This window comes from Physeter macrocephalus, chromosome 10, assembly GCF_002837175.3.
Source record: "Physeter macrocephalus isolate SW-GA chromosome 10, ASM283717v5, whole genome shotgun sequence".
Lineage (NCBI taxonomy): Eukaryota > Metazoa > Chordata > Mammalia > Artiodactyla > Physeteridae > Physeter > Physeter macrocephalus.
Window position 1 is genome coordinate 44977978 of NC_041223.1, and position 16045 is coordinate 44994022.

Consider the following 16045-nt stretch of genomic DNA (forward strand, 5'->3'; position numbering starts at 1 on the left):
TCTTTTCATTTTGTTTATGGTTTCCTTTGCTGTGCAAAAGCTTTTAAGTTTCATTAGGTCCCATTTGTTTATTTTTGTTTTTATTTCCATTTCTCTAGGAGATGGGTCAAAAAGGATCTTGCTGTGATTTATGTCATAGAGTGTTCTGCCTATGTTTTCCTCTAAGAGTTTGATAGTGTCTGGCCTTACATTTAGTTCTTTAATCCATTTTGAGTTTATTTTTGTGTGTGGTGTTAGGGAGTGTTCTAATTTCATTCTTTTACATGTAGCTGTCCAGTTTTCCCAGCACCACTTATTGAAGAGGCTGTCTTTTCTCCACTGTATATTCTTGCCTCCTTTATCAAAGATAAGGTGACCATATGTGTGTGGGTTTATCTATGGGCTTTCTATCCTAATACATCTATTTTTAATCCAAATAGTTAAATGATTGCACCATTACATGAAGTAATCCACCTTTGAAACTTCGATCTTTAGTGCAGATTTTGTGATCTCATAAATTATTAACAGATGCATGTGTTTACATGTGTTTTCTTTATTTCAACACTCATACTGATTTTAAACCAAAGAATTAATGTTTAATTAGAAGAAATAAAGGACTTTTAATGTTGATTAATTCTAAATGTAATTATAGATAAAGAAAAAATACACTCAACAGAAATCTCAGTCATTTGAGAAATCTCAATCTCAAATCAAAAGACATAAAGAATTCATTTTGCATGCTATTTTTCCTTTTGTCATATTGGTTACCAATGCCGAATATTACTCAAATCATTTTAATTTAAAATGTTCAAAATGTCCATCAAACTCATGGCAACTAATGTAAGTACAGCTTACTCATTTTGTTTATTAATAAAGTCATGTAATTAACATTTATGTGAGCAGCACAAATTAGTATGTATATTTAAAATATGCTTTCTGGCTAGTAGATTTTTTATGTGATTGTTTTACACTGATTCTACTCCTCATTTATATCCCAGATGAACTTCAAGGGAAAATCTTTCATCTTCATTTGGAATATTCTGTCAAATCTTTCATTTTGCTCCACGGTAAAGTGATTTTTCCAGTCTCCGATGGTACCTAGTGGGATAAGCACATGGACAGCACTTGGTGAGGAGGTAGCACCATCAGGACAAAAGTTTCCTGCAACCCACTCTAATCTGTTGTCCAAGGCACGCTAAATGTCTATTTGTTAGTTCCCCATGGGGCTTGATACCTTACTTTTTTCTTATACAGGGATGAGCTAAGAAAACATCTTAGGATGCAGTAACAGAAAATAAAGTTATCGTCCACTTCCTTATGTATTAGACTTCCACCAGCCACTGCATTGAATTATAGCCTTTCCTTAGAAGGAAAAATAAAGCTAAAATACATGAAGAGATTAGAATATTAAAAAATATTTCAGTAAGTACCAGGCACCACCACACTTGGCAAACTACATCTATCATGAATATAATTCTTAACCAACACTTCAAGATAAGTACTACTTCATTAAAAAAATTGGACCCAAATGTTTTCAAGTAATGAAATCAAAGTCACAGAGGTTGGCCAGAGCTGCCATTGCTGCAGTTTTATATGACAAAAGTTTGAAACCATCATTATTCAGACAATTTTACAATGAAGATTAATAATTTGGCATTTTTAAGGTATCAGTTTTCTTATGTAAAGTTATTGTTGGAATGTGGAATAGTAAGCAAGCTTTTATGGGCATGAAAAATGCTTTATATGTAAACTGATTGAGCAATGAGAAGTGAAAACTGATAATACATGGGACAAAAGAAGAAACAATAACTTTAAAAAATATCAATATCTATATCAATTTCAATAAGATCTTTAGATAATTAAGATCAATCAATGCCCATCACATAATGCTAATTTATGAATATTTTAGGGAATAAAATATGAATAAATTAGAGAAGTACCCATTATGTTTTAGAATGATGTACGTTAAAAGATTAAATTAAGGGCTTCCCTGGTGGCGCAGTGGTTGAGAGTCCGCCTGCCGATGCTGGGGACACGGGTTCGTGCCCTGGTCTGGGAAGATCCCATATGCCGCGGAGCGGCTGGGCCCGTGAGCCATGGCCGCTGAGCCTGCGCGTCCGGAGCCTGTGCTCCGCAACGGGAGAGGCCACAACAGTGAGAGGCCCACTTACGGTCAAAAAAAAAAAAAAAAAAAAAAGATTAAATTAAAAAATTTTTGAGCTTAAGAAGTGTCAGAAGGAAAATATTTTCTTTCTTAACTCCTGGAATGTTATAGGATCACAATAAAAATGTATCACACATTTTTGAATAATTGAATAGCAGATTAGGTTAATGAGGTATCAGTCTACTTTTGACAATGAAGGAAATCTAACACATGAGGAAATTACAATAGTTCAAACCCCGTCTCTCAAAACAAAATACGTGTTGACTTTACTTCTAGGATGTTCTAGGAAATATAAAACAAAGACTTGCAGCTATTCTGGTCACATATATCCTTTGCCTCCAGATAAGACTTGTTAACAAATTTTCAAGAGTAGGGTCACTTATACTAGAAGGAAAGAACCTAATATTTATAAGTCAGAATGGTTCTGTTTCCAGGGATACTTTTAGAGGCTATTTTCAGTTAGAATCTTTGATCGTCTCTAGGGCCCAGATGGCAGTGCTCGGAAAGAAATGTTGGAAGCACTCCTTAATTAATCTAGGGGCCAAGGAGTCAAGAAAACATTCAACATTTTGCTCCTCTTAACCACTGAGCATCACCTTTGCGTAGGAAATCTCCTTCATTTGTTCTTGTCCAGTTTTCAGATTTTAGAATATTATTGTAATTTGCTTGTGGATCAAGCTTCATGTTCTGAAATGTAGCCTGGTTCACAACAGCATCCAAGTCCTCTTCACTCAGTTCTTTTTCAAGAAAACTGCTGATTTTAAGCACAGAACTTCTGAGATCCTGAAAAAATTGTGTGTATAAGAGTCTATTAAGCCTATAAGGAATACATGAGTTACAGACCAACATCTTTATCACATATTGGAAAACTGAAAGTGCTTGGGGTTATTCTAAGTCTAAAGTTTGACAAGAATATATTCCTACCTTATTTGTTCTTTGAAAATGAGTGCTCTGGTTGTCAGCTCTGTTAGAGCATCCTACTGTTGGATTTTATAAGGAGAACTCACCTCAATTCATTCAAATAACCAACACTATTAGGATACCTAATAAGTTTAAAAAACTGTGCAAGATGCTGGAGAAGGTTAAGAGAATAATAACATGCTATCTGGATTCATTAAGAATCCACAGTATCATAATGAGTAGAGTCAAGCAAGTAATTAAATACCATGGGCACAAGAAAGAAAAGCCCAGGTCTGGATGGCTTCTTTGGCGACTTCTACAAAACATTTAAAGAATTAACACCAGTACTCATCAAACTCTTCCAAAAAATTGAAAAAAAGGGAATATTTTCAAACTTATTCAATAAGGAGCATTATCCTGATACCAAAGCCAGAAAAACACTATGGGAAAAGAAAATTAAAGACCAATATCACGAAAGATAAAAATACAAAAATCCTCAACAAATTACTAGCAAAATAAACCAACAACACATTAAGAGAGTTATATACCATGATCAAGTGGGATTTACTCCTGTGATGCAAGCAAGGTTAAACATATGATAATCAATAACGTAATACCACATTTACAGAAAAAAGATAAAGAAACGGCATGATTATCTCAACTGATGAAGAAAAAGCATTTGACAATATCCTTCACCTTTTTGTGACAAAACACTGAATGAAGGAAGAAAGAAGGAAACTACTTCCACCTAAAAGGTCATATATGAATTACCTACTACTAATATTGTACTCAATGGTGACAGACTGGAAGATACTTTGCAAAGATCAAGAACAAGGCACTTTTTTTCAGCATAGTACTGGAAGTCCAAGCCAGAGCAATTAGGTAAGAAAAAGAAATAACCAGCATCCAAACTGGAAAAGAAGTAAAATTATTTCTCTTCACAGACAATATGATTTTATACATAGAAGACCCTAAGATTCTGCAAAACAAACTGTTAGGACTAATATACAAATTTTAAAATGTTGCACAGTATAAAACCAACAGGCAAAAGTCAGTCGCTTTTCTATATAATAACAAAGAAAAATCCAAATGGAAATTTTTTAAAAATTCCATTTACAAGTTCAGCAAAAAGAAAAAAATACTTAGGAATAAACTTAACTAAGAGGTGAAAGATTTGTGTACTCAGAACTGCAAGACACTGCAAAAGAAATTAAAGAAGACACAAATAACTGGACCAACATCCAATGTTGATGAATTGGAAGACTTAATAATGTCAAGATATCAGTACTACCCAAAGTGATCCACAGATTCAATGCAGTCCTTATCAATATCCCAGTGACATTTTCTTCTAAAATTTATGTGGACTCTCAAGGGACCCTGCAAGTCTAAAGTAATCATGAAAACAGAGAGGAAAGATGGAGGCATCAGACTCCTGAGTTCAAAACTTACCACAAAACCACATTTATCAAAACAGTGTGGTGCTGACATAAAGTCAGACAGATAGGTCAATGGAACAGAATGTACAGCCCAGAAAGAAACCCCTCCATATAAGATCAAATGAATTTTGAGAAGGGTACCAAGATCATTCAACGGAGAAAGGACAGCTTTTTCAATAAATAGTTTTGAGAAAACTGAATGTCTACATGCAGAAGGATAACTATGGTATGCCATTTATGCCATTTACAAAAATTAACTCAAAATGAATTAGGCTTAAATATATTTCTCCAAGGATAATATATTAAAAATGTATAAGCACATGAAAAGATATTCAACATTATTAATCACTAAGGAAACATAAAACAAAAACCACAATGAGATACTTCACAAGGACTAGAATGGCTATTATTTAAATAAATAAATAAATAAAATAACAAGTGTTGATGAAGATGTGGAGTAATTAGAAATACCTCGTGTACTACTAGTAGGAATAAAATGGTGCAGTCAGTATGGAAAATAGTATGAATAGTATGGTGGTTCCTCAAAAAAATAAGTATATAATTACGATATCATCCAACAATTCCACTTATGGGTATAAACCCACAAGAATTCAAAGGAGTACAACAAAGGGGTACTTCCCTTGCTACGTTTCTGATAGTATCTTTTCTGTTACCTGGGTAGGCTTTTTCTCTGTACCCAAACTATTTGTCTTAATGTCTCTCAATTACAGACTCTAGTTCTTTTTTTTCTCTCTCTCCTCTTTCTCCCTTTCTTTCTTCCTCCTCTTTTTCTACCTTTCTCCCTTCCCACTCTCAATTTTATGCACAATCATAGCTTCAATTATAGTCTATACAGTGATACAAAGATAACTAGGAGAATGCAGTTCATTAACCAAAATAAGAAAGGGTCTCAAAGGAATAATTTTAAAAACAAAACACTCCTCCTACCTTCTTCATCTCCTCATACATCATGAATAAAATATTGAAGTCATGTCTGTGTTCATACCAGCCTCTGATGTGATCAAACCAAAGGCTTCCCATCACTGTGGAAAATTAATACATAAGAAGGTAAAGATGTTGCACTTATTGAACAGCAAACTACAGTTTTTCTTTTCTGTTCTGGATCATCAAGACAAATCAAGCACCCACCACTGGACTAGATCTATGCTACCTTTTTAAAATGGTGTTTGGGCAAACAAGTACATGGTTTTCACAGAAACCTGCCTTTGCAAGGTACTCTGTGTATGTAAGGAATAGGGAATTCAGAAAAAACAATCTCAAAGAGTTCATTTTGAAGATTTCTTTAAGGTAAGCCCCTTCCTTTTCCTACTTCCTCCGCCTGAAAACATAAGTCTTTATTTCCCCTCTTGTCGCCTATTTTAATATCTGTTCAGAGCAAGTTTAGCTATCTGTTTATATTGGGTTGGCCAAAAAGTTCATTCGGGTTTCTCCATAAGATGTTACAGAAAAACCCCAAAGAACTTATTGGCCAATCCAATATTTAGCTAACCTGAATATAATTTTTGAAATGAGTGAGAGCCCTGATTGCACATTCCACAAGCCTCTTGCATCAATTAATCCTCCTCAGTGCTGGAATGAACATTTCACAGCTGCCATATAAGGCCTACCCAAGGGCCATAACAGAGCACAAAAACTTCACTCAACCTAAACATTAGCTATATTGAAACACCTGGATCTAACTTTGGATCTAGCCAGTTTGAATTGCTAGGTCATTTGTAGATCTCTTTTCATTTGGTCAAAATATATCTTTGCAACCTTGACAATCCCCAGAGTGGTCCTGCTGAGGATAGAAAAGCCTTTGGGTGACAGATTAAGTTGACAGACAATAGTAACTGCTTATGTGCAATTCCCCCTTCTATGATTACCCTTCTCCATCTCCCCAAACTTTGTTCCATAGGTTTGAGAATTGTTGACTAAACAGCAACATTGCCTCATAAACATGTGGCCTGAGAAATGAATTAATAGTTACCTTTTCCATCTAGAAACTTTTTCATGAAATGTTCTATGTTTTCTGAAGGTTCAAATGTAACTAACCAATTTGAAAAATGAAAATATGAAGTCAAAACATCCTTGGGGTTTCTATAGATGTAAACAATCTGCAGGGGGAAGAGTGAAACAATTTTAACAATTCTTGGTTATCTTAACAGATTTTTTAACATCTACATAGTATTGCATCATATGAATGCACAATAATTTATTTTATCTAGGAAAATCATAATACTGTTTTAGGGAAAGACAATTTCAATAAACGCATAAGAAAAAGGAAAAATGTGGAATTATGAAGGTAACAGGGTCAGATATACTTATAATGGACTTTAATTAAATCTTCAAAAAATTCTGTTGATTTACATTTATAACTATTTGATAACTTAGCAAAAATACCAAAAGCTTCTAAACTTATTTTACAAGACTAGAATAAAAGCAATACTAAAATAAAGATAGAGCAATCACAAAAAATTAAAGTATATTTTTAAATAAGTACAGATAAAAATTTCTGAGTAAAAGAAAACAAAACAGGGCTTCCCTGGTGGCGCAGTGGTTGAGAATCTGCCTGCCGATGCAGGGGACACGGGTTCATGCCCTGGTCCGGGAAGATCCCACATGCCGCGGAGCGGCTGGGACCGTGAGCCATGGCTGCTGAGCCTGCGCGTCTGGAGCCTGTGCTCCGCAACGGGAGAGGAAAAAAAAAAGAAAAAAGAAAACAAAACTCTTCTTGCAGTATGTTAAAACAAGTACTAAACTATAAACAAGTAGGATTTATTCCAGAAATAGAACATTAGTAAATTATTAATGAATTTCATTTCACTACAAATTGAAGGGAGGTTTGGGGAGGAGGCGAGACGTGGTACCTTCAGATTTGTCAAAAAAGGCATTTTATGTGAGTAGACCTTTTCTGAACAGCAAAAAGAAAAAAAAAAGTAAAACTCCAAGTAAACTAAGAACAGGAAAAAATTATTTCTCAGCATCATGTGCCTCAAAAATCAATTGCAAAACAAAGCAAAACAAAAAAACACAACCAAGAAAAGATATTAAAAATGCTACAAAGACAAGAGAACAACATTCATCATCACCTCCATTATTCTGTTTTTTTCTGCAGATTTTAACTAAGGAAATAGAAGTGCAGATACTGGAAAGTAAAGGAATATAAAATGTATTATTATTTTAAGAAGAAATATATTCCAGAGAATATAGGAAAAATTAATAAAACTAATCAGAGAAATTAAGGAAGCCAAATATAATAATGTACCAAAATCAGTGCCATTTACTTTATAACCAAACAGAAAAAATAATTGTGAAAAAATTACCTGTTCATAATATCCATAAAATAGGAATAAAATACTGCAACTTCAGAAAAAAAAATGTGTAAAAAACATGCAGAGAAAAACAGCACATGAGGTGGGTTTGAAAGTAGACCTGATAAATAGAGCTTCAGAATAATGCAGGATGAAATGTTGGAGTACTGCAATGCTAATGATTGTCCTAGAATTAATCTATATAATTGATCAATTCTAATCAATATCTAAATATTATTGAGGGAATAAACATATTAAAAATAAAGTTGGGCTTCCCTGGTGGTGCAGTGGTTGAGAGTCCGCCTGCCGATGCAGGGGACGCAGGTTCGTGCCCCGGTCCGGGAAGATCCCACATGCCGCGGAGCGGCTGGGCCCGTGAGCCATGGCCACTGAGCCTGCGCGTCCGGAGCCTGTGCTCCGCAACGGGAGAGGCCACAGCAGTGAGAGGCCCGCGTACCGAAAAAAAAGAAAAAAACAAAAAAAACAGTTGATGGCAATTTGCCTTATCAGTTATAATATGAAGAACTGTCACATATTAAACAGATCGTACCAGTTTTGGTATGAAGAATGCAGGGTCAGAGGGAGGAACTATGGAAACGTAGTATATCAAAGTACAGACTTCAAATTAGTAGGAAAGACTAAATACTTAACAACTCATAGATGGTCAACTGGCCAACCCCCTAGCAAATACCATTCAATAGTCATATTTCAAATCACATGTATTATCAGATATAATTTACAGTGAAATGTAAAAAAATAAATACATAAAGTTAATTAGAAAAAATCTGGCGTGTATTTGCATATATATATATATTTTTTTTTTTTGGTGGGGAAATGTTTTCTTGGCAAGACACAAGATCCAAAAGCTATGAAAGAAAGATTGATAGGTTGATTCTATAATATTAGAATCATTCAACAATTTGTAAAGGTAAATTGTTAATTGGGAAAATATTTCCCCCGTATAAAGGCTTCTGCAAAACAGTAAATAAAAGACAAGCTAGAGAAAAATGGGCAAAGAATATAATAGATATTTCAAGATCTCGAAATATATAAAAAAGATGCTCAAACTTATTAAAAACAAAAAGGTTCCAGTTACTTAAGAATGAGATTGCTTTTACCTAGCACACAATCTCTGGTGAGCGTGTGAGGAAAAAATCATTCTTGCTATTTGAGAAGTGAATTGATATATTATAGAAGGCAAATAGATAATAAGTACCAACACAAAACTTTTGGACACTTTAACCTGAAAATTCTACTTTTAGGAAAGTATTTCATCAGAACAAAAAAGTGCAAAGATCTATGAGACTGTTTATTGCTATATGATATGTTCATTGGCTGCCACCTACCTGTCCATCAATACACATTCAATATTGTGTAGTCATACAGCAAAATCCTACTAAACCATTAAAAAATAGAACTATACATGCTGACATAAAATTATTTTTAATATATGTTACATAATTATACTGCAAACAATGTTGTATGGTGACCCAATTTATATATATACTTATAATTTCGTATACATTTTTAATATGTAAAACAGGATTATAAAGACTATAGGAGTCACATTTGAAAAGATGTGGATGAATGGGGCTGGAAAACAGTATCTGAATAAAGTAATTTTGTCTGTGAAAAATGTCTATAAGCTATTTCTGTGACTTACTTTAGCTTTTCGGTTCTTGAGGCCTTTCGGTGCTAAATAATATGGGATGTGGGAAGTGAAGAGACGAGGGGATGGTCTGTTGACATGGTCCACTTTGTGTACACCGTGTTCCAGGAAGGGGACTCTATCAAATGTGTTCACCGTTTCACTTCTGTTACGATGTCCTTCAAAATAAATCAAGCTTAATATCTGCTGAGTCCATATTGTACCTGTGGAAACAAATAATCTTGTTTTCAAATCTGAGTTAATTTTTAATTATAAATGTCAACAGTAAGGCTGTCCTTCTCAAAATTATTTGGAAATTTTATTTCTTTTAATCGCTCTAAGGATGCCAATAATTTGCCCAACTTTTTGTTTGTCTGCATTTACATTAAAATTAATTAAGATAAAATCAAGGACTCAGTTCCTTTTTCACTCTGAAGAGCTGTGATGGTTCTGACTCCATGATAGCAGTGATTCAGATTAATCTTTCAGCTCCTCTCTTTCCTGTACTTCAAGTAAAACCTGTTTCCACAATTTTCTCTGACTACCTTTGTTTCTCTTTCCTTAGTCTCCTTTCTTACAGTGTTATCTTTTAGAAGGCAAGTTAAGAACTCAAGTCCTCTTTTACTTTTTTTGTTTACTTATTGTGTAGCATAAGTCTTCCCACACAATATTGAATAACAGTAGTGATAGCAGGCATTCTTGTCTTCTTCCTGTTTTTAAATGTAATATTTATTTGTATCACTGTTGCACATTATATTGTGGAAATTTTGGTAAACTCTCTTTATCAAGTTGAAGAAGTTCCCTTTTCTCCTTAGTTTGCTAATGGTTTTCATTATGAATGACTGCTGAATTTTTTGAATGCTTTATTGAGATGATAATTCAGGCTTTCTCTTATACTTCAGTAATGTGGGTGAACTACATTAAATTTTTTAAACCAATCTTGACTCTTGAAATAAACCCACTTTTGTCATAGTGTAGTTATGTTTTAACATTGCTAAATGTGTTTTGCTTATATTGGGTTTAGGATTTTTGCATTTTTGTCCATGAATATACCATCAATATTCTAAAAGGATGTGAGATACGAAAAGTCTCACAATGTCACTATGCAACCGATGTACCTACGTGATAGATTTGATGCAATTTATAGAGACTCACTAATCTCCCCTCCAAGATAAGCAAGAATCCAGCAAGCTGCACTGGGGACTGGTGTGTTGTGTCCCAAACACTAGACTAGGATTAATGGGAAAGAAAAGACTCTTTTATGGACTGCAGTGCTTGACCTAAAAGTAAGCAAACTGAGCTACCACTAACATCTAATGCAGGAAAAAAAAAGCTCAATCAGATGTGCTCATAAGTTCTGAGAGTGGAAGAATTCAGGAGTAAAGCAATGTGTTACTAATTTGGGGAAAGTAAACAAGGTCATGAGTTTCAAAGTAGATTAAAAGGGAGGGACTGGAGCATTTTCATGAAAATCAGGAATACTCTTTTTTAATTGCCTTAGACTCCAGTATATCTTTGAACCTCATTAAATACTCCGTACAACATTGCTTCAATGGCACCAGTCATCCTATCATCCTATGTTCTGAAAAGTGCAATATAAAAAATAAGGTTGGGTTTTTGTCTTTTTTTTTTTTTGGAATGTAGGATTAAGAGCAATTCATTTTAGTTTAAAATTATTGCATTATTCTAGGGAAATACAAAGCAATTAGAGTAATTGAAAAGAATACTAGGAATTAGTTCTGACTGAGATATGATGGTAACAAAAATCTTCCTAGGTTTTTAAATATATTTTCTTCCATTCTCAGACCAAGCCAACAGGTCAGTATTTACCAGCTATCTCCTCTTGGTTCAATATTTGGTTTCTTCATATATTCCATCAGAAATGACAATATATGCATTTCAAATGCATAGAGATTTGAGATTTATTTAACTTTTTGTGATCCTAAACAGTTCTGTAAATGTAGATGGGTTACCATCAATGTCTGGAAAAGGGCACATTTGTCCACATGAATTACCAAACCACGGTGAAGACTAAAACAGGTGACCATTCCTCAAACTTACCAGATTTTGGATATGTAATTATAAACACGTCATCATCTCTAATTTCAAAATCATCTAAATGTTCTATAAGGTCAACATCAAGTAAAGAACGTTGAAAATAACAGCCTTTAAAGTTCAGTAAATATGTGTCTGTGTTGTCCATAATTATTCACCTACAAGTAAAAACAGATACAATTATTTCAGAGTTCTGAGTATTTCATAATAATGACTAACACTTCCTGAGTGTTCAGTACGTGCAAAATATCCCATGTGTATCAACTCATTTAGCATACAAACTACCTTCTCTATATTAAATCATTTACTCTTCACAACAACCTAAAGTTGCTAAAGGTATTGTTATTACAACTACTTCAAGGATTAAGAAACTAAGATACTAAGAGGTTAAACATCTTTTCCTAAAACCCCATGAATGAGTTATAATCATGATTCCAAACATACAGATGAGAAAATTAAGGCATAAGAGGTTCGGCAAACTGTTCAAGGTGGCCCAGCTGCAAGAGTGGGCCAGAGTCCATGCTTTTAATCACTTTATCATATTTTCTTAATACTTTATATTTTTATTCTTACTTTTTTTCATTGTTCCAGAAATAGAAAATTCTTTAATTAATACAATTTTTATTTCTGTTTTTTTTTTTTTCTGGAGCATAAATAATCTGCTGTCTGTGAAAGAAGCTTCTGAGGCTTTGAGATCTGATACACTGTTTGAAATGAATTGTGGGAAATGTTTTGCATGAGAAATACTAATTGCATTTACTTTGGAAATGTTCCCTCATATAGTTGCAAGATGTTTTATGGTAATCGTCATATTTTCCAAAAGGAGTTTTTTATCAGAATTTTGAAATAAATCTAAACTGAAAGCGAAAAATCAGAAGCAAACTGTCTAAAGATACACCTGTTCAAAAATTGGACCAGGGACTTCCCTGGTGGCTCAGTGGTTAAGAATCCGCCTGCCAGTGCTGGGGACACAGCTTCAATCCCTGGTCGGGGAAGATCCTACATGTCGCAGAGCAGCTGAGCCTGTGCGCCACAACTACTGAGCCCACGTGCCACAACTACTGAAGCCCACACACCTAGAGCCCGTGCTCCACAATAAGAGAAGCCACCACAATGAGAAGCCCGTGCACCGCAACCAAGAGTAGCCCCCACTCGCCACAACTAGAGAAAGCCTCCACGCAATAAAGAAGACCCAACGTAGCCTAAATAAATAAATAAATAATTTTTTAAAAAGTTTAAAATTGGACCAGGCAAGCATTTCTTTATTAGCCATGCCTGAGAAATGTTAAATGTGAAATAGGTGAGGGATCCCAGAAGTTCTAATAACGTTAGATTTAGAACAAGCATATATTTTCATTATGCACTTTTAAAAATTTCTGTGAACACCAAGAAAATGAATTTGTTAAAAAGCTGCACATATGGTTTTGTCTAAATTGCATGTCAAGAAACAATTAATCCCTTTACAAACAATCAAACTTGAAGTGAAAGCCAAGGATGACAGTGTGAGTCACTGTCACATACCTCCTGATGCCCCACAGAACCACCCCAAACATGCCCTAAAAAACACCGATTTCAGAAACCTAGAATGCTGAGAAGAGAGGAAAGAGTGTCAGGCAGCCCACAGAAACATTCTGAACATCACTCTTTTTTGCTATTTGTAAGCTTAATCTCTCTTGCACTGTCTCAGGAGAGAGAAAATTAGAGAGCTTTTTGTCACAGAAACAAGAGAAAAAGAGTGTAGATTCATATAGGATCTCAGTATTGGCAAATCATATATTGTTTGTATCTCCTTGATGAATATAGAAGAAAGTGCTTGGATAAAGAGATAGGACATCTAATGTCTCCCTCTTATTCATTCACTGAAGTCTGAAAGAATAGAAGGAAAAACAGAAAATTGAGGAGAAAAAATTAATACATTTATATGCTGAAGAGAGGATGAGACTTGAAAAGGCTCTAAATCTACCCTTTTTCTACTCACTGTTACAGATAAACTGAGGAAGCAAAATCCACTTCTGATATAACTTTAAGGATGATAGTGATCCACTTGTGGTTGAGAAAGAAATATTCCCTGCAGAGTTTGTCTTGGCCAATGAGTAGTGTCCTAGGGTGTAAACAGCTAGGTCAGTTTGGATAAATAAATTGGGTAAGATTTAGTTGGCATTAAGATTATCTGGTTACTCCAGAAAAACCAAAGGAGTCAAATACTAGAGAATTTCAGGTACACAGTAGTCCTGTTTACTTAATTTTGGCATCCATACAAAACACAAATCAATCTGTGTGATACACCACATCAACAGATTGCAGGATAAAAACCATATGATCATCTCAATAGATGCAGAAAAAATTTCTGACAAAATTCAAAAACACCCATTTATGATTAAAAACCTCTCCAGAAACTAGTTTACCTAGTTCTCCACATTGGGGGGGAATCAGATATCATGAACAGGCTCAGAGGTATGCTAATGGGGAAATGCTGTGTGGGCTATACATTTTATCACTTGTACTTAATTGTTACACAAGCATTGTATATGTGCTTTTAGCAATACACTTAAAACAAGCAGTGATACATGTCATGGATAGTTACACTCTGACAACTTCACTAGAGGATTTTCTTTTCATCCTGAACATTGGGGTCAAAAGTATGGTTAGAAGTAAAACAACAAATTTCCATTTTGATAGGAAGACAAACACTTGGTAACAGTGCAATTGAATTAGTTGGATGGTTCTTACAGGTCTGGTCCAGATTTTTATGTCAGCTGTCTTCCACTGCTATTGTCTTCTTCTCGTCCTGGTGTGGGTGTCATTTGGGGTCAGCAGTCTTTTCTATAGAGAGTCCAATGCAGAGGCCCTTCTTAAATGGAAATACAAATTCAGGAGTCAATTCCCTTCAGTTCTGTTGTACATGTGCTAGTTAAGAGTACCTGATAACAGTCCTTTTACTTAGTTTGGAGACAGTCCTTTAAATGATGTCTTTTCCAGTATGCATATCCTCTTAGATGTAGGTCACAGGGCAACCGATCTTCAACCAAAAATAGATTACTGTGATCTGCTTTAGAAACAGGCTTAGAATATTCTTTTACTAATTCAATTAAACTTTATAATAATGTAACATAGCAACAAGGAGGCATCTTGGACATAGATAATAAATGCAAAGCCTCAGTAAATACAAAACTTCAATATCCACAAACGTATACTATTGAAACATAATTTTTCTCTCTGGATTATCCTCATTTTTACTAAATCCAGCTAAATTAAGGCTGATTTGTACAAAATAAGTCTGGTTTCAATAAACATGGCCTGATTATTCATATAAATGTAATTGCTCATATAGGCTCTTTTAAATTGGCTGCCCTGAAACTTTTCATTAGGAATCTCAGATGGAACTTTTAAAAGGCCTTTCAAGGCCAGGAAAGCCATGCCAGTGGCTTGCCTTCAGATTCTGCCTGTGATATATATATATATATATATATATATATATATATATATATATATATATATATATATGACAAATCTGTCTCTTTTCCAGGTCATCAAAATATCTAGATTCCTGCACATGCCAAGAGACAGTTTTTTCCATTCACCTGATAAGGTTGCTCAGAACCCAAGAGTCTCCAATTTCTGGAGGAACCAGGCAGCAAGAAAAGAAAAATATTTTAATTTTAACCACAAGTGTAAATTACCAAATTGTTGTAAATCATGAGTAGCTTGAGGAAAAGGCTTTTTTATATCTGAAAAACAAACATTAGAAGCCAGTAGTATGTCAGACAAGTCATAAAAATTAGTCATATTTAGCAGTTCATTTAATCCCGTATAATTAATCTTTGTTCTGTTTGAGCCCAGTTTTTCCATTAGTTTCATTGACCTTGGCTGATGATTGAGGATGATAGTGACAGTGATAATTTCAAGAAGTTCATGAAGTTTTTGTTAAGGCTTGTATGATTTGTCCAGTGAAGTGGATGTCTTGATCACTGGAGATTGTAGAAAGTACACTCCAAGTGGGAAACACATTTTCTAACCTTTTCTTTTTCATTGTGAGGGCATCAGCCCTGCAGCCAGGGAAAACTTTAACCCACAGAATAGAAAATGAGGTTTGTCAGGGAGCCAGGAAAAGTCAAGCGGCCATCTTGGACTTCCCATAGCCCTGATTTTTAAAAATATACAGCTATTGTTTATTCATTTTAAATTTCCTGATTTAGGAATAGACCGTTTCCATGCTATAAGGTCATCAGAATGGCAGAAGTCTGACAATGAGGAGCTCAGTCTTAATGATGTACAAAATTCTTTTCTCAAAGTGCCTTTTTCACAACCCTTTTATCACTTTCTGGATTCATATTAATTTGTCCCTTATTTTTTCCATCCAGAAACAGCCAACTGTAGGACAAAATTATTGTCATCATTATTTTCCTCAACAAAAATATTTCCAGTCTTTATCTCTTCTCTCGCTGGCAATGTATCTCCTACTTGCATTACACATTGAAATGTTTACTATATCATTTTAGTAGTTTTAATTACATATTATAATTTTTAACCCTTAAAAAAAAAAACCCTT

At 34.5% G+C, this 16045-nt stretch overlaps 1 protein-coding gene across 2 annotated transcripts; it reads right to left on the bottom strand.

The window, feature by feature from the left end:
• Positions 1 to 501: 501 nt before the first annotated feature.
• Positions 502 to 13566, bottom strand: LOC102978307 (amine sulfotransferase-like). 2 transcript variants are annotated; one of them, XM_007119779.4, is made up of 7 exons: positions 13475 to 13566; positions 11503 to 11654; positions 9457 to 9665; positions 6470 to 6596; positions 5428 to 5522; positions 2740 to 2926; positions 502 to 1077 (listed from the first exon to the last, which is right to left on the bottom strand). In XM_007119779.4, the coding sequence occupies exons 2-7, from the start codon at positions 11642 to 11644 to the stop codon at positions 956 to 958; spliced, it is 882 nt and encodes a 293-aa protein (XP_007119841.1). In that variant the 5' UTR covers positions 11645 to 11654; positions 13475 to 13566; the 3' UTR covers positions 502 to 955. The 2 variants fall into 2 exon arrangements, with proteins under 2 accessions (XP_007119841.1, XP_007119842.1); XM_007119780.4 differs by lacking the exon at positions 13475 to 13566 and having other exon boundaries at positions 11503 to 11925.
• Positions 13567 to 16045: the final 2479 nt, after the last annotated feature.